Here is a 23008-nt window from a genome sequence, read left to right as displayed (position 1 = left end):
TTGCTCCAATAGTATTTGAATCTAGGGATCTATTAATCTTTTAACATTAGGGCTGACACAAGACCCTTTGACATTCATGCTTAATTTTAGATTTTGGTATTGTCTAATAAAGATTTTGAAGTATTTTAGCAATATTACACCAGAGAAGAAGAAAGGCTTAACAGACTTTACCCATATGGGAATTGAACCAAGGGTCTTCCACTGGATGAGACTTCAACTATATCCACCAGGCTACCCACTGCCCCAATACAGAAAGTGAAACTCACATCAAACCTGTTCTCCAGTTTCTGCATTTCTATATCCATGTTGGTTATGGTGTCCTTATATTCCCTGACCTCGCCTGTCATCTCTGTGTTCTTCAGATTCAGTGTGTGGTTGTCTTTCTTCAGCTGCTTGTGATCAGTCAAAACCCCGCGATATTCCTGACTCAGCTTATCATACCCACTCCTTAATCGATCATGCTCGTCCCGTAGCTTATCATAGTCCATCTGAAGATTGCCCAGAGCCCGGAGTTCCGACTTGAGCTGCTCTCTCTCCCGCTCCAGAATGTCTCGCAGCTTGTTGACATCATCTTTCCCCTGCAGCAAGGAGTCCAGCTGCTCCTGAAGGTCCTTCAGCTCATTCTTCAGAGACTTGTGGATGGACTTCAGGGACCCATGCTCGGAGATGAGCGACTCGTAGTCCGTGGTCAGTTGTTCATGAAGCTGCTGCAGGGCCTCATGGTCCGAAACGAAGGACTCGTGTGATGTCTGGAGATCCTCGTGGTTTTGGATCAACAGTTCGTGTTCTGACTCCAGGGTGGACATTTGACTCTGGAGAGCGTTGTTGTGTGAGAAGAGAGAGGAACACTTGGACTGGAGGGTTGTGGTTTCAACCTGGAGCTTGGCATTTTGAGACTGCAAGGTGACGAACTGCTCCTGGAGTGAGGACGTCCTGGACTGTAGGTTGAGATTCTGATCATCCAGTTTATGAAGCTGGTCATTCAGGACGGTGTTCTGGCTTTTCAGGTTACTGTTCTCTGACATGAGTGTAGCATTCTGGAAATATAGGACAAACTTACTTAACAGTGTCTACTTGGTGCTACAATGTTGTTTGATGAAAATACTGTGAATGTAAATAAATCATGTCAAACAATAAACACACAAATATTTTAATATATACATTAGAGCTGAGCATGAACATAGACTTTGTATACAGCCCTACTGCATGGGTGCAAGCATACAGTTTTTCTAGAGTAAGGGAACATACCATTCCACAGAGTAAGGGAACAAACCATTCCATAGAGTGGGGGAACATACCATCCTCTAGAGTAAGGGAACAAACTATTCCATAGAGTGAGGGAACATACCATCCTCTAGAGTAAGGGAACAAACTATTCCATAGAGTGGGGGAACATACCATCCTCTAGAGTAAGGGAACAAACTATTCCATAGAGTGGGGGAACATACCATCCTCTAGAGTAAGGGAACAAACTATTCCGTAGAGTGGGGCAACATACCATCCTCTAGAGTAAGGGAACAAACTATTCCATAGAGTGGGGGAACATACCATCCTCTAGAGTAAGGGAACAAACTATTCCATAGATTGGGGGAACATACCATTCTACAGAATAAGGGGAACATACCATCCTCAAGAGCAAGGGGGACACACCATCCTCTAGAGTAAGGGAACAAACCATTCCATAGAATGGGGGAACATACCATCCTCTAGAGTAAGGGAACAAACTATTCCATAGAGTGGGGGAACATACCATCCTCTAGAGTAAGGGAACAAACCATTCCATAGAGTGGGGGAACATACCATCCTCTAGAGTAAGGGAACAAACTATTCCATAGAGTGGGGGAACATACCATCCTCTAGAGTAAGGGAACAAACCATTCCATAGAGTGGGGGAACATACCATCCTCTAGAGTAAGGGAACAAACCATTCCATAGAGTGGGGGGACATACCATCATCTAGAGTAAGGGAACAAACTATTCCATAGAGTGGGGGAACATACCATCCTCTAGAGTAAGGGAACAAACCATTCCATAAGTGGGGGAACATACCATTCTACAGAGTAAGGGGAACATACCATCCTCTAGAGCAAGGGGGACATACTATCCTCTAGAGTAAGGGAACAAACCATTCCATAAGTTGGGGAACATACCATCCTCTAGAGTAAGGGAACAAACCATTCCATAAGTGGGGGAACATACCATTCTACAGAGTAAGGGGAACATACCATCCTCTAGAGCAAGGGGGACATACTATCCTCTAGAGTAAGGGAACAAACCATTCCATAAGTAGGGGAACATACCATCCTCTAGAGTAAGGGAACAAACCATTCCATAAGTGGGGGAACATACCATTCTACAGAGTAAGGGGAACATACCATCCTCTAGAGCAAGGGGGACACACTATCCTCTAGAGTAAGGGAACATACTCTGAGTGTTAACCGCCCAATTGCACAAGTGTGAATGTGACTGACGAGTACCTACCGTCCTCTCCACCTGCACTAGATGGTCCTTGAGATCCAGGATGTCCTGTGTGGCATGATGATGATGGTGATGCTCCGACCGCACAGATTCGTTCTTCCTGTAACAACAGTAACAGAGTAAACTAGACAAAAGTCTTAAACCTATTCAATACTGAAACATAACAACATGATCAGGATGATGAACATCACAGGTGTGTTTTTACAGGTAGAAGATCCTGACCTGTCACTCTCCCGGAAGTTCTCCTCTTCCTCATATCTCTGTTTCAGCATCTCAGCCTCGCGCCGTGCCTCTCGCAGCTCCTCATTCAGCCTCTGGTTCCAGCTCTTTGACTCCTCCAACCTAACACACCAAACAAGTCAACTTCACTGCAAATACTAAGAACAAATTCTCAAAACATGATGTGACTATCATTGGTCTGTGTTCATGTGTGTGTAAGGGAGTGAGTGAGTGAGTTGTGTTTAATGCCCCTTTGAATAGTATTCCAGTTATATCACAGCTGTCAGCTAAATGTGGGAGGAAAGCCTGAAGTGATGCAGGTCTCAGATGTTTACCACTTTGGTAAAACCCACGAGCCAGGTAAGATGCTGACAAACCTAGCAACATAATCGGGGGAAACCACGTGAGTTAGGATAGTCATAACACCAATATCATCATCCTGGTCAATATGCTCAACAAAAATGGGACCCCTACCTATAATACATTGTTGCGACTTACATTTCCTAGAGTAAGCAAGTCATGGACAATGGACATCTATTGAAGGTAGATTATGTATATTTGAGTGAGTGAGTGAGTGAGTGTGTAAGTGTGTAAGTGTGGTTTAACGCCGCTTTTAACAACATTCCAGCAATATCCAGCATTGTACCCATGTGGGGAATCGAACCTGGATATTCGGAGTGACGATCAAACGCTTTAACCACTAGGCTACCCCACTGCCCCTTGGTAGATTTGAAGAAGGACACTTATTCTGACCTGCTCTCAAGGAGTTGAATTTTTTGCTCCTTCAAATCCAGACTCTTCTTGAAGGCGTCCTCCATCATTGACTCCAGCGCCTGGTAGCGGCTGTCAAGAATCACACATGTAGTGAAAGCTAGCTAAAATCTGGGTTACATAACCAACATACATCATGTGAAAAGAACCTGGTTGTTCTTAACTGAAAATACATAGCACTTTCAACAACTGTGGCTTAAAACAACAATCCCTTTGACTATCTAAGCTCTTATTTCTTTGTGAAAACGATCCCCATGCTTGAGGTCGACAGTGTCAGTAACATTGAAACAAGTACCTGGTTTAATCATTGAAACAAATACCGTGAAACCTAATCATGTTGAAGTCCTGGGGAAGCATCAAATTTGCATTAAGTTACAGTATTTGTTGACAATGGGAATGTCAATATTAACCCATTTTGCTGATAAGGATTCTGTTGGGACTACACGTATAATGATATTTGTTGATGGAATTTGGGTCCACAAAGTGGTGATAACTTCTCACCTATCATCCTGCATCTGTTCAGCCATGACCAGCTTCTCCCGGTTGATGCCAACCCGCTCCAACTCATGTTTCAAGGTCTCCAACTCATTGCACAGAGTGGTGGACTTAATCTTTTCATTCACCAGGTCCTGAAATACACAGAAGTACCATGCAGAAAACGAATCTTACAACTGTCACTTAAATTACCCTTACTCATTACAAGACTGAGGCTTTGAATTTGCCTTTAAAATATACTTATGTACAGAAACCAATGCTTAATATATATGCAATATTTCAGCCATGTCAGGGCAGGTGACACTTAGTTTGGGCTTCACGCATTGTACCCATGTTGGCAATATAAACATAATAAGCAAATGCTGTACTTTTTATTCATTTGTCGTTTTAACACTGCCCTCAGCAATATACCAGCTATAGGACGGTGGTGTGTAAATAATCGAGTCTAGACAATCCAGTCACTTACATGAGCATCAAAACATGAAATTAGGATATGACATGTATCAACCAAGTTAGCAAGCTTGGGGGGGGCCTATATTCTTACCCCGAATTCCCACAGGTTAGCAAATGCTCTTTGACCAGCATCTGTCCCACCACCACAGCAACCACAAGACAGACAGGGCATTACTTACCTCCCTGAGTGTGGGGATGGTCTTCTTGTCCAGGTGCACCTCCTGCATGAGTTCCTTGTTCTCCTTCTCGAGGTCCCGGACTCGGGCACAGGTCTCCTTCAGTTTCTCCACCGACTTCTTCAGAGACTTGTGTTGCTGCTCCATGGCTGTGTTCCGAGCTGTCAGCTCTTCATAGGACGAGTCACGTAACTCTAGCGACTGCCTTAATTTTTTGTTTTCCTTCTCCAGAGTTGCCCTCTCTTTTTGCAGTTCACTCAATTCTGTTTCGGTCTCCAAAGCTTCTTTCTCTTTCTCTTCTAACCTTTTGATTGACACTTTCATTGATTCTAATGTTTTAGCTAACTTTTCATTTTCATTTTCTAGATCGGAGTTATCATTTTCTAATTGTTCCATCCTCCTAGTTGTGATATCTAGAGACTTCTGAAGTCTTTGATTTTCGTTGTCTATGTCTAACAGTTCAAATTCCATCTGTTCTTGTTTCGCTTTATGTTGCTTCTGAGATTCCAGGGATTTCTTCAGCTGTTGTATTTCTCTATTTAACACATCCTTATCATTTTCTAACTGGAAATTTTTCTCTGAGGAATCACGTAAAGAGTCTAACATTCTCTGCAGTTTCTGATTTTCCACTGTCAAGTTGATATTCTGTTCCTCTAACTGTTCCTTCTTCCTGAGAGAATTCTGCAACGTGTCCACAGTTTTTGTCAACTTCCTGTTCTCCACATCTAAATCAGAAATCTCTTGTTCCACAGTACTAAGTTTATCACAGGTTAGCTCTAGTGTTGTAATCTGTTTATGCATTTCAGAATTTTCCTTTTCCAGTTTTGCATTTTCATTCTCCAGTTCTGGCACTGTGTCAACATTTTCCTTCAACTTTTGATAAGACCTGTGTAACTGTTTTGTTTCAAACTCAAGTTTTGAAAGCATAGCATTCTTAGTCGACACAGTTTCATGAAGTCTTCGATTCTCCCTTTCCAAATCTTTAATACGAGCATCATTCGACTTCTCATTGCGTTCCCGGAGAACATCAATGGTTTGTGTGAGATGCTCGTTCTCGGCCTCCAGTTCGCGCACTTGCCGATCACTGTTCTCCTTCACCATCTCCAGGGTGACGATCAACTTCTCCTTCTCCCGACTCAGCTCGTCCTTCTGCTCCTCCATGTCCAGACATTCCTGGGACGCCAGGGAGTTGCTTTCCTGGAGCTTCTCCAGCTTCTTCGAGAGTCTCTGGATCTCCTTCTCGTTCTCCAGGTTGATGGCTGTGTTCTGGATCAGCGCGTTCTCAGATGCCTCCTGAAGCTTCTCATGCAGCTGTTGGTTCTCCAGCTGCAGCCGTAGGATCCGAGCATTTGACGTCTCGCTCAGCTGGTCGGACAGGGAGCCACTTACAACTGAAACAGAACAACAGTGTTAGAAACTGACACAAGTCTTATAGTCCCAACTTAACTTCATAATAAACAAGATAATCATGAGATTGGATCAAATTACTTAAATTTAGATGTTTTCCTGCATCCTTCTTCATCATGTCTTGTGACAAAAATGAGCTAGTGCTGCTCCAATATGATTGGTGACAATATTACAATTACACACAAGCAAACATGTCCAAGAAAATTGGTGGCAATAACGGCTGTATATTTAATCTATTTGTGAGTAAAGCCTCACAGGGGATTGATGTACAATGGTTTGTCAGCATCAGGCCTGGGCTCTCACTATGATACCTGACATATGACTGCCCTTACAAACACTCCACCACACAGGTCTATACAGTCTACAGACCAGGCCATACTACAGCAGCCCTCACCTCCCGGCTTGTGTCTGGCATCCTGCAGCTCCTGTTCGAGGTTGGCGCTCTCATTCATCGAGTTCCTCTTGTCCATTTCCAGTCGTAAGATGTCTTCAGTCAATTGTTGGATCTTCTCCCGGTCACCATCTCTCTCCTACAGAAGCAATGTCTGTGCTTTAGTCTGTGGTACGTCTGACTCACTTTAGTTTGTGTTTAACTCAGCCCATACAATCCACATCACCTCTGTGTTACCTCCAACCCAAGAGAGTCTTAACATGAACCCCATACAGATGGGTTAATGCCAACCCTGTGTGTGATAACACCAAACCTTATCCCATCTGTCAGCCAAACATATAGTCTGTGATAACCACAGCCGAAACATCCGACATAATCTAAAAAACCCTTCACTGTCTAAGATATTCTAAGACTACCTAAACATCATAAATAAACATCACTAAACCCTTGTTATTGTCAAGTCATAATTTCCTGTTTTCAAAACAGATTCAGTTGTTCATCAGTAGGCAGCCGGTACTTACAGCAGTCATTTCCTGGGTGAGCTCGCGGAACTTAAGCAGCTCATTCTCGAGCTCGCGTACGGTCTCGACCCGCTTGTGGCTGCTGGCTAGCTGGTCCTCCAGTACTGTCTTCGTCTCCTCCAGGATGTTGTTCTCCTCCCTCAGCTCCTGCAGGGAGACACACACAGAGTGAGTGAGTGAGTGAGTGAGTGAGTGTGTGAGTGAGTGAGTGAGTGAGTGAGTGAGTGAGTGAGTGAGTGAGTGAGTGAGTGAGTTGGGTTTAATGCTGCTTTGAGCAGTATTCAGTATTTCTGCATGTCATCTTAATGTGGGAGGAAAGCCTTAAAGTAAAGCAGATCTTAGCCCTATACCACTTTATTGAACCTGATGAGCACAATCACAGCATCATGGCATGGCTAAGGGAAACTGTGCAAAACTTAGATGTCTGTATTAAGGAAACATCGAACAATATACTGCCACAATACGTTTTTCTGTATGTTGAAACATGAACTGAATAGGATAGGACTTAAATAGGATTTAAAATATGCATTCTGACATTCAAGCAAATGCTGTTGTAAAGATTTATTTTTGTGTGGAAATTGTCAGATTCAATGTTTAAAAAAAGGGTAAAAGCAATCAGAGATAACATTATGCTCATTTTACCAGCATGCTAGCCGCACATGCAAAATCCTAAGGGCTAGTAGAATTTCAGGCTTTTAAGGGGTGTCCCTACATATTCATCAAGTACATGAACATACTGCTGTATGTGTTTCATACACAGATTGGAGTGTACAAGTGTAGTTGTAATACATCCTGAAATACACAGTTAACTACACAAAATAATAAATATTGCAATAAACTATTTTTCCACTGTGGATCGAAATAAGGAGATATGCATGTAGATAGGATAAGTCTAAGAATTTGTTATTATTCAAATTTCAATACAGTTCTTAATATTAAAAGTGTGTTTTTGAATGACTGGGACAATGTTGTGCTCTGCTGCTGCGGCAGTATGTACATGCGGCCTGAGGGCCTGTAGCTCACCTCCATGCGAGCCCTGTAGAACTCCAGCTCATTCAGCCGCTCCTTGTACTTGCTGATCTCCTTCTCGTATGTGTCCACCTTGCTCGCCTGTGGAGGGGAACAACACACATCAGAACCAAAACACAATATCAGTGAGTGAGTTAATATTTAATGTCTCATTGGCAATATTTCAGCCATATCGTGACGAGAAGTTATACATTAAGAATACATGTATTTAGATTAAAACGCAGTATCAAAGCATATTGCTGGCTTGTAATGCTTTGAAGTGAGTGAGTATCGTTATACGCTGCTTTAAGCAGTATCCTCGCAATATCACAGCGGGGGACAAAAGAAACGGGCTTCACACATTGTACCCATGTTAGGGAATCGAGTCTTCAATGTGATGAGCGAACGCTTTAACCACTAGGCTACCCCACTGCCCCTGTAATGTCTTTGAGCAGGCTAGTGAATTGATGGAAGTTGTTTAGCACCGTAGTCGGCATTATTTCAGCAATATCACGTCAACCTGTAAATAATCCAGTCTTAACCAGAAAAACCAATGGCTGATATTATGAACAACGTCCTCTGCTGGTTATGATGACACACAATCAACCACGTCACTTGAGCCTGACCACCCGGTACACTTATGTTAGCTCTTACGACAAACAGTTTCATTGGCATGAAGTCCACCCTGGAATCTCAACAGACTCACAGGGATCTGGTGCAGGTAACAAGCATCTACTAACTCGTCGATTACCAACATCAGTGTGACTGTACAACACAACAGCCAATCAACGGTTGAGCGAGTCTGTTGGCATTCGTATTACTCCACTACTATTTCATGCTTGGATAACTGGGTGAATCGCTGAGGTCAAACTGGGACGATGTTCAAGCTGGCACTGGCACTACTGCTATCACAGTGTTAAAAAATAATGGGACACCTAGTGTCCTGGGGGTTTGCTGCTACAGCATTTGAATCTAAGGACTCATTAAATCTTTATGTCCTAACAATGAAAAGGGACCTGTCATTTATTACAAGGGTGGGTGGGTCAGAGGTTTTTGATGCACCACATACTGAAAATATTGACCCTCCCCTAATACTTGTCATATTTTTGGATGACCCTCGCCATGTCCTTGTACATTTCAATCATGACTTCCCTGAATGACAAAATGCAAAAGCACTTCATATTTTATTACAAAATGGCCTTTTTTTCACCCTGCACAAGAGAGCCCCTCTAAATATCTTACAATAGATTACGGTCACCAAGGGACCATTGACCCAATGCCTAATGTTGACCAGTGTAGAGCCAGCCCATGCAAACTAACATTACAAGTTTAAGAAGTTCAAGAAGTTGACTTCAGTAAGTTTCCACTGTTCAAATCATGGAACCATGGTGTTACAAATCACTACCACTGATAGTGATACAGAGCATGAGTTGATCATGCAACAACACATTACAGCAGGCCAGAGAAACAGTATGTATCTTTCCATGACTAATGCCTCACTACATACTAGCAAAGCCCTGCTCTGTTTCACATCTTAATGTTAGCTTGTCTCCATTACAGCCAATGTGGTGTCTTGACAATCTCCACTTACCCCAGCTTGTAATCAGAGACATGCTACCCACAACCCCAACCTTGGTCACTGAGACATGCTACCCACAACCCCAGCTTGTAATCACTGAGACATGCTACCCACAACCCCAGCCTGTAATCACTGAGACATGCTACCCACAACCCCAGCTTGTAATCACTGAGACATGCTACCCACAACCCCAGCTTGTAATCACTGAGACATGCTACCCACAACCCCAGCCTGTAACCACTGAGACATGCTACCCACAACCCCAGCCTGTAATCACTGAGACATGCTACCCACAACCCCAGCCTGTAATCACAGAGACATGCTACCCACAACCCCAGCCTGTAATCACTGAGACATGCTACCCACAACCCCGGCCTGTAATCACTGAGACATGCTACCCACAACCCCAGCTTGTAATCACTGAGACATGCTACCCACAACCCCAGCCTGTAATCACTGAGACATGCTACCCACAACCCCGGCCTGTAATCACTGAGACATGCTACCCACAACCCCGGCCTGTAATCACTGAGACATGCTACCCACAACCCAAGCCTGTAATCACTGAGACATGCTACCCACAACCCCAGCTTGTAATCACTGAGACATGCTACCCACAACCCCAGCCTGTAATTACTGAGACATGCTACCCACAACCCCAGCTTGTAATCACTGAGACATGCTACCCACAACCCCAGCCTGTAATCATGCTGCACAGCCTTACCCTACTCACAACTCCAATGCAGTGAACTATACTATTGATTAGATGATATATCAAGGTGGATACAAGGAAATAAATCTTTATCATCTCAATATTATCTGAAATAATCAGCCAAGACTGTATGATATCAGTTCAGTGATCAAACTATGATTGATTTGAAGAAGGATATAGAAACAGTTGTCATGATTCTCAAAACCTTTTCCTTCTTCCTTGCTGACAGATCAGGCCAAATGTTAACTATTAATTCCTGTCTCACCTAAGACTCTATACTCGTCACCTGCTGTTGTTAATTGGAGTTCAATAGTAACTACCTCCAAGTGACATATTTTAAGTCAATTTTGAGAAATTTAAACTTGAAAAGTAAATTCCTCCTCAAATTTGATGAATAACTGATAATAATCTAATCAGTCAATATTGCTTGCCACCTCAGTATGTGCAGCTAACCAGCGACTCGACAGTGACATGAACATGTTTTCTTTGTTTGTTTGTTTGTTGATAAACGCCGCACTCAGCACTATTCTAGCTAGATGACGGCAATCTGTAAATATTCAGGTCTGGACCAGACAATCCAATGATTGATATTATGAACCTCGATCCACGCAAATGGGATATGATGACATGCATCAACCAAGTCAGTGAGCCTGACAACCCGATCCTGATTGTCACCTGGATCAGACAAACCAGAGGCTGATTGCATGAACAATGATCAAAGTCACACATTGTAGTCAAAGTCACACATTGTAGTCAAAGTCACACATTGTAGCCAAACGGGAATAATAACATTATATTTTTTCATTTATAAAAGTAGGTTGTATTTTAAGGCTGCACTTCACAATATGGTCTGCAAACAACAGCCTCCTGACCAGACAATCCAGTGATTGACATCATGAGCATCGTTCTACGCAACTGGGATACGATGACATACATCAACCAAGTCAGCGAGTCTGACCAACCGATCTTGTTAATTGCCTCTTACGACAAGCACGCAGATGTTGCTAAGGACCAATTCTTTATGGGGAATTTATATCAGTAATATTGTATCACAGTAAAAAACAGGCGAGCAATCTACTGTATGGACAAACAAGGCGTGGGCGGCAGCTTATATTCAGCAACGTCCTTGCCATTCTAACTCTGCATTCATGTGGTGGGATGGGTTTGTTCATGGCAACAAAACGTCTTCCTACTCATATATTCAGAAGCAATATCATAACGGATTATCATAGTACTAACCCCTTCTTAAAAGACAGAATAAAAGGAACCTTTTTTTTAAATCAGCCTTTGGAATACGCCATCCTGACAAGACTCCTGAAGTGAGGTGGTGTTTTTAAAATGAAATCTCAATATTAATCACCTATCAACACTATCAGTCCATACAGCATGTCATGGCTGAGAACATATTCACTCCAGTTGTCAACAAGCAATCTCTAAACTGTATATGATAACTTATGGCCATGTTGCAGAACAGTGAGTGATGATACTCAGTGCTGTCCTAATAAACGTGAACACAATTACACCTTGTTGCTGACAGACACAAGATGTCTCTTTTCAAGCTTGATACCCCCCTTACAGATACAGCCCTACCTGCTGGAAAGTAGGGCAGTCATTATCACCCTGATGTACAACTGCTGTAACAGTAAACTGATAACCCTATCCATAACACCCTGACGTCAGGGATAACTGATAAAGTTATGACAATTTCCAAAATCTCCAAATTACGACTGCTGTGTATTTGATTTGATGGGACTGACATAGTGAATACATAGTGAATAAAATTATAAATAAAGTTAATATCAAAACATATTACAACTATTAATTTATACAAACTAACAATTTGATTTTTTCAAAACTTTTCATGAAACGTGTGAAATCAGGACTACCAATAAAAAACAATAATCTGAACACACCTGTACACACCTGCATTTTGATGTAAACTATTTTAAACAGGAAACTATACTATGACATTCCTTACCGAAGCCATGTGTCCACTTATCAACCTGTGTTCAGGTGTATGGGTCAGATTGCAGCAGCCTCGTCCTCTGCCAACACTGTATAACTCTGACCGTGTTTACAAGTCACCCTACAGTAACCCGCCACCAAGTGGACACCTGCTTATGGTCAAGACATCATACATATTATTTCTGATAATGACAGTCCATCATTAGCTGTCAGTCATCAGTCAGCTGATTGACACGTGTGACAATACGATCTGAAACTTGAACATGTCCATTGACTTCACACTGACCTTCTCCTTGATGATATCCAGCTCGTCTCTCAGAGCCCGAGTTGCCCGCGCGTCTTGGGTCAGATCAAGGTTCTGAAATAACCATAACAAAATAACACTTTCACACAAAACACATCCTGTCACGCTGAAATCATCGTCAATAGACTTCCCACCCTAAATCTCCACAAACCACTCCGCTATTATCCATCAGGAAAACAAACTTACGGTTCTCCTTAACCAGCTTAAAGTCGACACGCTTGCAGTCCGTGCATGGACATACTACGATGAGGTCACTCGGGCGGAACACAGCCTCACTCAAAACACACTTATTTGTCAGAGATGAGGCGGATCCTATCATCGCACAATGTACACACCACAGGCCGGCTTAAGGAATCTCAAAAAGTGGGTTTTACTTGTAACACTAGCAGTCAGTCAAGTAAGACCAAAATAGCCACGGAAAGGAATGCTACCCATCCTGGAGTTTTGTCAGTGTTGTATGACATGTATGTATAAGTTCATCACATCGTCCATATGAAGCCCAGATAATGATCTGGGATCAAAGCACATCAGCCCTATATTTATCCTAAGGCTTGTTTGAATCTCATCACCTTCAATATAGTTTTTAACCTGTTGGATCTGTAAACTCAAATCTGATTATCTCGTTTAATAGGAACACACGTAATCCCAAATATCAGGTGACTGTCTCTACAAACCTGCCAGGATGTAATCCAATGCCGAGGAGTAATTCTATAGTGTATGTAACTAGATGAGAGTGGCCGACATTTTTTAAAGGTTTGTCAATGATTCACTTTTTTGTTGTGAAAGTAAAGTCTGAACAATCTTGGTTCATCAGATCAAGTTCGGCCACAATTTTCCTCGTCTCAATTTCATTAGTTTCATGACAACTACTTGTATGCTATCAGCGATAAGAAATGGCATTATTCCTAGAATCCTTGTCAAACTGCCCAATAGTTAAAGTATCATAAAGATTATTAGAAATTTGCTATTTTCAAGGATTTTGCTTTTTGTTATCATTATAAGGACAAGTGGACTGAAAATGTTAATTTCTATCGCTGTTCGCTCAGTTTAGTATTTTCAGGTTTCATCAGGTCAAGTCAAGCTGTTTTCTGCTGATAGCCAGCTAACATGCTAAAACAGTATCTCACCTCGTTCCTGAGTTTGGCCATTGATGCCTTTGTGTCCTCCAGCTCATCCTTGATGTCAGACAACTGTTCCTGTTTCTCTTCCCTGGAACAGAGACAGACAGTCAGACAAACCAAGTTCAGGTTTTATTTATTTGTTTGTTGTTTAAAGCCACACTCAACAATATTCCAGCTATATGAGGGCAGTCTGTAAATAATCGAGTCTGGACCAGACAATCCAGTGATCAATGTTGTGAGCAACAATCCATGCTGTCTGGGAACAATGACACAATCAAACAAGTCACCGAGTGACCGCCTGATCTACTTGGTCATCTCTTACGACCAGCATAAGTTGCTGGGAACCCATTCTAACCCAGCATCCCCATGGGGGAATACATAATCAGCCAGTCAGGGACACAGATAGTGGGGACCCATGGACAGACATTGTGGGACAATTAGACAGTGTGAGAGTAGGTTGAACTCTGCTTTGAACAGTTCTATCAAACTGTTTCAGGTCATTATGGGGATAAGCCCCAAGTGATGAAGATCATAGATGCTTCCCACACTGGTGCAACGCACGAACAAAACAAGGATCAGTGGATCCTGGCCCTGGTCCTAAGGGACACAACTCTGCACAGTGAATTATTGTATCTCAGACAACCAGACCACTCTCCCCTTATGGTTTCTAACCACTATTTTGGCAGTCATGAATCACTGACATTAATAACTGAGAAACACCATCACATCAACACTCCGAGAATCTCCTTCTCTTCCCAACCCATATTTCAACTTTGAAAAAACCCACATGTTCCATGTGTTCAGCACCAGCAACAATATCACTGCTTAATAGTGTTTCTTTATGGGAATCATATTTTTTATGCAGCAGAGAATTTAATGATGAACATATTTCCTAGGGATAACGAAGTACTATATCTATAATATCAATACTTACAGACTGCAGCTTCATATATCAACAAGCAAGGTGATAGCTACTGATATCTACAGATCAGAGATACTAGCAACAGCAGTAATGAAACAAAGGTCATTTACCTGAGAAACACTCTCAGCATCCAGTGAGCTACATCATACAGCTGCATCAGACCAACATACACAGCACCTAACCATGAATGTGCCTTCATCCTATCACATATCTATCCACAGTGACAACTTGATTAGTGACAACTTGATTCCTTTCCTGGTTGAAAGTTACTGTGTTCAAATCAATTATTCACAGGAGCAACTCAGTATTCCTGCCCCTAACGTTGCTGCCATAACTACAGACTGTGTTTGAATCTGCCTCGTCAGTTAGAGCACAGATGTCCAACTTAACCCTATCCCTGCTGCAGTCTGATCTAGCAGCCCAGTTTGAATCAACCAGCTCACCACATGGACAAAGCACAGGACCAGTGCTACTTGACCACCTGGTAGGCAGCTAATTGAGGCTATTCAGGGTGGTCAGCAGAGAGGTGTGTCGCCTCCCCTGAAACAAAGATCCTGCAGAGTCCAGAGTCTCACTCCAGACTGTCATTTGTTTGTGCCCATAACAAGAGCATCAACATAACTCCGATACAGGTGCTCAGGGCCCCACTTAACGATGCAGAATTATACTTTTCAATAGCTGTAGAAACATTCATACACAACAGTTCAAGAAATCAAGATGAATCTGAGGAGCTTGAGCTTTTCTTTTTGTCATCTTGGGCACTGAAGTCATATTTATAAATTTCAACATTTATTCTTAACTTCAAACAACACATCACAACTATTAAACACTAACGCAATGTCTGCATCTGTAATTTCCTAAACCGTGTCTCAGATGTTTCTTGGAAGACAGGCCTCTCCTCTCTGTTGAATTCATAAAAATATTTAGCTTACTACATATGCTGTTTGCTTATCTCTGGTCTAATCAAGAGTCATATATTATTGCTTGTGTTTGTACAATAAAAAAATACAAATTATACATGAAAACAAACTGATTATGAAATGTCTCTTCCCTCTTGCATTCGTAATCCCACAGTCCTACCTTCCCATCATGAACTCATGTAACACATTGTTTTTATTACACAAGGAAATGCTCTGCATGTTTCTTATACATCCACTCAGTGTTCTCAATGCATCCTGATACAGTCTGTGACAAAAACATTTGAGTCTACTGACCTGAAGACTCATTTTTAGTTGATTTTGGTGTTATTATGTGGACAAGTATTAGCTGAGCTTACTAGAATTAAAAATATTTTATTAGACATTCAGGCTTTGGAGTAGTGGCTAACATCACAGACAGCCGATTAGAAATAATTTGTTCAATTAAAAAAAGACTTTAACTGAAGGCATGTTGCCAGCGATGTCTGAAGGTCAGGACTGCAGCCCGTCGCCACCTGATAACTCTTGGCCCCTGGTCAGGGATGTGGAATCAATTATAGGGGCTCATGCCTGTGTTTGCTCTGTATAAGGGGCTTCAGGCAGTGGATCCCTTGCATGTGAGCTGTGTTAGTATGTCAGAAGAGGGGCTTGTGCCTATGTTTGTCCTGGCTGAAGAGGAGAATGTCCTGGCTCCTGACTGGACACATGGTCAAGCATTCCTTTTGGATGCCAAGCATACTTCCCCTATCTCAGCTATAAACTCCTCCAGTCTGGGCCTGATACAGCCATGACATGGTCAACTGGTTTTATTTCATCTTTGCTCATCACTAACAACAGTGTGTCGCTGACATGCTGGGGTTAGCAGAGCAATAATAATTGACCAGAATGCTATTACACAAAGGGATGTGGTGCTAAGACAATCGTAACTGCCTACTTTAACAATGACTTACAACAATCGTAGCATTAAGATGTATAAAATGGTTGCTCCCTTTTTCCATTACATAGCAGAGGCAGGATAGTAGACATACACACAATCTGTTTACATAAACATACATGTAACAACACTTGCAGCATATTTACAAAAGAAGATTAAGTGAGTGAGTGAGTGAGTATGATTTTACGCAGCTTTTATCAATATTCCAGCAATATCACAGCTGGGGACACCAGAAATGGGCTTCACACATTATACCCATGTGGAAAATGGAACCCAGGTCTTCTGTGTGATGAGCAAATGCTTTAACCACTCTGCTACCCCACCGCCAAGAAGCAAAAGAAACATAGACCCCTATTCAATGCACAGTAAACATCATAGCACTAGTATTGCGCATCATTGTGTAGCTATAGTTTATGTCAGACATGCTGGGATATTTCAGTACAGGTCACGTCTCTTGGAAGGGACCCGGGAACAGCAGTTCCTGATCCCTGCATTCCTGTCATTCTTAATGTGACTTTATAACTGTAATCAAGTGTATGGTAAGCTTTCATTTTGGGCCACGCTTTGTGATTTTATAGGCGTTGTTACTGCTATGCTTCAGTTGTGATGAATGATGACACTCACAGCAGGGCAATGCATGAGCAAGTGAGCCTGACAGGTGAGACACCAAAAATAGTAAAAGTATGATATTTAACACTAATATCTAATATAATTATTAATATTATTTTTTCATTTATTATTATTTTTATTTTTATTATTATTACAATCTTATGAATCCAATCATCAACTCAAGATTCTGTTTTCAACTATAAATCATCCATGCTTGCAACGCGCCCGGACAGAAAACATCATTTGTCACTGTGCCAAATACACATTTGAGGATGGAAAATGAATAGGGAAGCCACAGCCTTTGTGGACATGTGCCACATTCCCTTCATCAGTGTGCAGTAATTTTGACTTGGTTAAATCATTCAAGCATGCTCTACATCGCTGTCGGCAGTACTGCAGCAATAACATGACCTGGTCTAAGGAACAAGGGCATGATTACCCTGCAACCACACATTAGAACTAGGCCACTGCATGATCTTGTTGGGATTCTGGGTTAGAATTGGTCCCCAGCAACCTATGCTGGTTGTAAGGGATGACCAAGTGGATCGCATGTTGAAACTCAGTGACTTGGATGATAGCATGTCATCACGCCAAGCTGGTGTAGATCTTTGCTCACAATATCAATCACTGGATTCTCTGTCTCTGACTTGATTATCTGCAAGCTGCCGACAAATAGCTGGAACATTGCCAAGTGCATTATCTCAGTGACTGAAATCCATTCTACTATTGAGCAGCCTTATAAACCACAATACCATCTCCTATCAGCCACCACAACAAGCATGTATTCATGGCACCTAGCTGCTACGAGGTATCAACACTCAGGGTGGACGATTATGCAGTGTTTCACAACAGTCCATCTTCCAAGACATTGACTAAGTCCAAAGCATCCAGCAGACATTTTTCAAATTTACAAATAATTAGAAGAATGTCCAATCAGTAGTTGATGCTTAGGAAAATGCCCTAATTTCATTTGTCTCAAGCTAAATCACTGACACAGTTAATTCTAAACCAATCAGTAGACCCCCTAAGCCTTGACTTCAAACAATGACAACTGGAAATGTGAGCCAAAATAGGACTAGCATAACACTACTTCCCTCAAGGTTAAGTACAAAGACCTAGTCACTAGACTGTCATCCCAGACAAATGGGATAAACATGACAGGTAATCATAGCAAGGTGACGTCTGACAGGGGGGAACATCCGTGGTCATTTGAGCAGAGGACAGTTGATGGACACAGTAACAACAGCCCACAGACAAGCAGCTGGTAAAGTCAGTTAACATGACAAGTTCAACAGCTCAACTCAGTCGGTACATGGGCATACTGTTTGTTGTTTAACGCCACTCTCCACAATATTCCAGCTTTATGACGTGGTTTGTAAATAATAGAGTCTGGACAGACAATCCAGTGGTTGATGAGTATTGATCCATGCAATTGGGATAAGATGACAAAGAATCACCCAAGTCAACTGACCACCCAATCCATTTAGTTGCCTCTTCCAACACTCCGGGCGTGTGATGACCTTGTATTACACTACTGCCACAAATTTGCATATCATGCAGGGATGGAAATTAGCATCAGCCTGCTAGCCCAAGCCATTTTCACTGATGTAAAAGGTATCCTAAGGCTGATGGAATTTCAAACATTTTGGGGATGTTTGTGTATGTTATCACTATTTGGGGTCGTGGACTATCTAGGTTAATTCTCTCCCTGTCAAATGACTGGACTGGACTGGTCTTATAAACAAACACGCTTATTCCGAAATCAGGGAGGTCAGGGCTAATAAAAGACGTCCAGTGTGATTTACACATTTGCATAATGATAAAGATGTGCTTCTACAACTGTGACGCCGAGAAGTATTACAATATGTCTTCACACATCAAGGTGACTGTACCAAGATCTCAGTTGACTGGACTGTATAATGTGTGACAAAATGTCACATCTCGCTCCACTGTGGCAGAGGTACGAGGCTAACACCAAGGAACTCTGGGTAGCTGAGAGGGGCCTCTTACAACAAGCATAGGTTGCTGGGGACCTACATTTTTACCCAGGATCTCCACGTGTCATGGGTATACTGAGATCTTTCTCTTTTTAGTGTGTTTGTTTGTTGTTTAATGCCTCAGCAATATTCCAGCTATATGACTGCGGTCTGTAAATAATCAAGTCTGGACCAGACAATCCAGTGACTGAGCATCGATCCTCACAATTGGGATACGATTACAAGCATCAACCAAGTCAGCGAGTCTGACCACCTGATCCTGTTAGTTGCCTCTTAAGACAAACATAGTCTCCTTTTATGACAAGCATGGGTTGCTGAAGGCCAATAATCTAACTGGGATCTTCACGGATATTCCTCTATTTAAAGAACTAAGCTCCACGGTCTGGTGACCAGTCTTTTTCTATGTTGCATCGTCTGTACAACTGGAGCATTGTGTTTGTGTGATTAGGGAAATCATGAACTAACAGATAAACACCACACAAATCTTAGTTAGCCAACTGTTGATTTGTAATGACTGGAATCAAATTTGCATTATCTAGGGTAAGTTTATAAGCTGTATTTGAACTATGTATCTCTTTCATCTTGTATGGGCATGTCTCGACTTTCTACCAAGTAAATGAAATGCTACCAGGCATTATTTGCAGCAAAAATTTTAAAATAGCATTTTTGAGAAAAGGTTAATTTCTATCTCGGACAGATGAAACTCCATCCCTAGAATCCCCATTTGTAGCAAACAAAAAAGATAAAAAGACTCACAGTTCCTGTCTGGTGCGACGTAGTTTGGCTTTGCTCTCTGCGAGTTCCACTGCTAGATGGTGTTTCTCTGGGGTGACAGTTGGAATGATGGGAGCCGCGGCACCCTCAGCCTGGGACTGGTAGAAGTCTCGCTCCTGGGACAGGTCTGTCATCAGCTGCAATACATGGAGTACTTGAAGACAGGGAGTACTTGGAGACAGGGAGTACTTGGAGACAGGGAGTACTTGGAGACAGGGAGTACTTGGAGACAGGGAGTACTTGGAGACATGGAGTACTTGGAGACATGGAGTACTTGGAGACAGGGAGTACTTGGAGACAGGGAGTACTTGGAGACATGGAGTACTTGGAGACAGGGAGTACTTGGAGACAGGGAGTACTTGGAGACAGGGAGTACTTGGAGACAGGGAGTACTTGAAGACAGGGAGTACTTGGAGACAGGGAGTACTTGGAGACAGGGAGTACTTGGAGACATGGAGTACTTGGAGACAGGGAGTACTTGGAGACAGGGAGTACTTGAAGACAGGGAGTACTTGGAGACAGGGAGTACTTGGAGACAGGGAGTACTTAGAGACATGGAGTACTTGGAGACAGGGAGTACTTGGAGACATGGAGTACTTGGAGACAGGGAGTACTTGGAGACAGGGAGTACTTGGAGACATGGAGTACTTGGAGACAGGGAGTACTTGGAGACAGGGAGTACTTGGAGACAGGTACTTATGGTGAGGTGAAGTACCAGATTCACCTTCAGATTACCAGTACTATATTAAACATTTGTAAAAACTGTTGAAATGTTTTTCTCATGACTTGGTTCAATAATTTAGAATAAACTCAAAATGTATTTCCTCTCATTGAGTACATTACCTACTCTCAGTAATGAACAGAAACCAGTGTCAACGCCACCTCACTCACTCAAACTAGGACAACAGACTTTGACTTTTTCTTTGACTCATAAGCAATCACATTTAAAAAGCCATGATAAAAAAATGCTTGTAGATATAAACTGATCATTCAGTTTGAAAATATACATTCATAAACTAACTGAAACAAGACAAAAAGTGAGGAGGGTTCACTAATACCCCGACATCAACTCCAACATATTTTTAAGTTTAGAACAATAAAAAAGCAATATTTCTCAGAAAATCCGCTTATTGAAATCATATTTTCCACTGCACCTCTCCTATTGGTATAGAAACTGTACCGCCATTTGGAAAATGATCCATCAAGTAGTTTTTAAGTAATAGGTTGCACAAATGTTTTAAGTTCAAAACATTACAAAAATCATATATTTTTTAGAAAATACACATAACAAAATTGAACTTAGCAGTGCACCTCTTCTATTAGAATGGAAACTATTCCCTAAATTTGAACAGAATCCATGTAGCAGTTTTCTCGTTAAAGGTCGCACAAATGTTTCAGTTAAAATATATAAAAAAAGCTGTATTTTTTAAGAAAATCCAAATATTGAAACCAAACTTTGCACTGCACCTCTCCTATAGGTATAAAAAAATTCACAAAGTTTGAAAAGAATCTATGCAGTTGTTTTCAAGTTATAGATAAAAAAGAAAAATGTCCTCTGAACGACGGAATTCCTTGGCCTAACTATATACCCCGCCCTTTGAGGACAGGGGTATAACAAATACAAAGCCTACCAGAAACAAAGTTATTTTCATAATTTAATGCTAGCCACATCACTTAAGTCTCAATCCTATACATAAATGTATGACCAACGCAAGTTCTGACGTACTGACTGACTCAATCCTGAGTGCTGAAAGTGGACTGTCCATCAAGAGTGATGGCAACACTAGACAGCAGTTGACAAGTGTGCAGTTGCAGACATTACGTCGCACTGAATCACCCACTGCCATTAAACAGTGCTTCCTTCTTCATATGTCATGCAAGTCGAACCTCGTGTCTGCACGGTCCTGAACCGGCCTAACAACCAGTCACTAACCCCCAATAGTGAACGAGTGAGTCAATGCTGTTTTATGTCACAGTATTCCAGCTATAACACAACCACCTGTAACTAATTGAGTCTCGGCCAGGAGGCCAATGGAAAATAGCATGACCAATAATGATAATTTGAAAATTGGAGGAAAAATATTCAAATTACACCTTTCATGAATTATATTTTTATTAAGATAACTGAGTAACTGTTTTTTCTGTACGATATGTTCATTTCAGAGACTAGATGTTAGTCTAACAGACAGACACAACTGATGATATTTTACAACTGCTTCACCTTATAACAAAGTACCTGGCAGACTGACAACGGTTACTGATGGCGTGTAAGACAGAGATTTTACAGCACCATCACTGACTGCATCCAATAGCATATGTGATTCGAACAGGAAAATTTCAATTATTAAATTATCTTTCCTTAATCTGTTTTTGTCAAAATTCATATTGCTGCATACTATTCAGAATCAGAAGTGAAATTGATATAGTCACATAAATTGTCACCAGACTGAGTTGTTTATTTAATTTGCAATTTGATTAAAAATACTTGATAAATTACATTTTCATTTAGTAAGAGCACAACAGATAAGCTGAACCATCGATCTACACCAACAAAGTCCTTGTATGAGGGTGTGGCTGTGGCTGTGGGTCACCACACTCCGGACACAAATATTGATTGTTTAATGTCAGCGTTCTGCTTCAATCTTGCTTTGTTTGCATATCATTTTCCGAGCTTCATCAACAAAGATGCACCATTGATTATCTTCAGATCTTTTGTGGAAGATTATGGAGACATTCGGATCAATACCAATTAGTTCTGATGGCTTCATATTGAATTTCTTGCACATAATTATTTGGTTGGCCTCTTCTTGACAGCACCAGAAACAAACAGGCTTCTCAAACTGATTGCAGTAATTGGACAAAAACAAGGCGACAGAAATTAGACCTACTATAATCAAGTCACCAAACCTGAAAACCCATTCAACGCAACAATTGTCTTTTTGTCATGAGGAGGACACACCTAAATTGCTCCCCCAACATTTGATAATACACGTGAGTTTAACTAAAGTACTCATGGAAATGATAAAAAACTGTTTTTTCGATCTCAGAATTTTAAATAAATGCAGTTAATATACAAAATATATAAATATTAAAACAACTCAATTAGTACTACTTGGGCCTTGGCACAAATACAGCGTATCAAAGGTTTTTATGTCTTTTTACACGTAAAAGTGTGTAAAAATATGAACAAAACAGACTATTGTTAAACTGAGCATAACCAGGTGTGAGATGATCAAGGTGAATGTCCATGACCTA

The 23008-nt window shown here is 41.5% G+C and overlaps 1 protein-coding gene across 3 annotated transcripts in view; it reads right to left on the bottom strand.

Moving 5' to 3' along the window:
- LOC124122843 (girdin-like) overlaps positions 1-23008 on the bottom strand; it is a 94349-nt gene that overhangs the window by 14552 nt on the left and 56789 nt on the right. For all 3 annotated transcript variants that reach the window (XM_046485990.2, XM_046486000.2, XM_046486009.2), the window contains exons 7-18: positions 19736-19890; positions 13607-13688; positions 12462-12533; positions 7935-8021; positions 6912-7058; positions 6394-6529; positions 4596-5983; positions 3970-4097; positions 3451-3540; positions 2701-2820; positions 2482-2578; positions 267-1037 (exon numbers count right to left, since the gene is read on the bottom strand). In XM_046485990.2, the coding sequence (XP_046341946.1) occupies positions 267-1037; positions 2482-2578; positions 2701-2820; positions 3451-3540; positions 3970-4097; positions 4596-5983; positions 6394-6529; positions 6912-7058; positions 7935-8021; positions 12462-12533; positions 13607-13688; positions 19736-19890 (3273 nt within the window). The remainder of the gene's footprint in view (positions 1-266; positions 1038-2481; positions 2579-2700; positions 2821-3450; positions 3541-3969; positions 4098-4595; positions 5984-6393; positions 6530-6911; positions 7059-7934; positions 8022-12461; positions 12534-13606; positions 13689-19735; positions 19891-23008) is intronic.

The sequence above is a fragment of the Haliotis rufescens genome, unplaced genomic scaffold (genome assembly GCF_023055435.1).
Source record: "Haliotis rufescens isolate VD_foot unplaced genomic scaffold, xgHalRufe1.0.p SCAF_3, whole genome shotgun sequence".
Classification (NCBI taxonomy): domain Eukaryota; kingdom Metazoa; phylum Mollusca; class Gastropoda; order Lepetellida; family Haliotidae; genus Haliotis; species Haliotis rufescens.
This window is presented reverse-complemented; position numbering and strand designations above follow the sequence as displayed.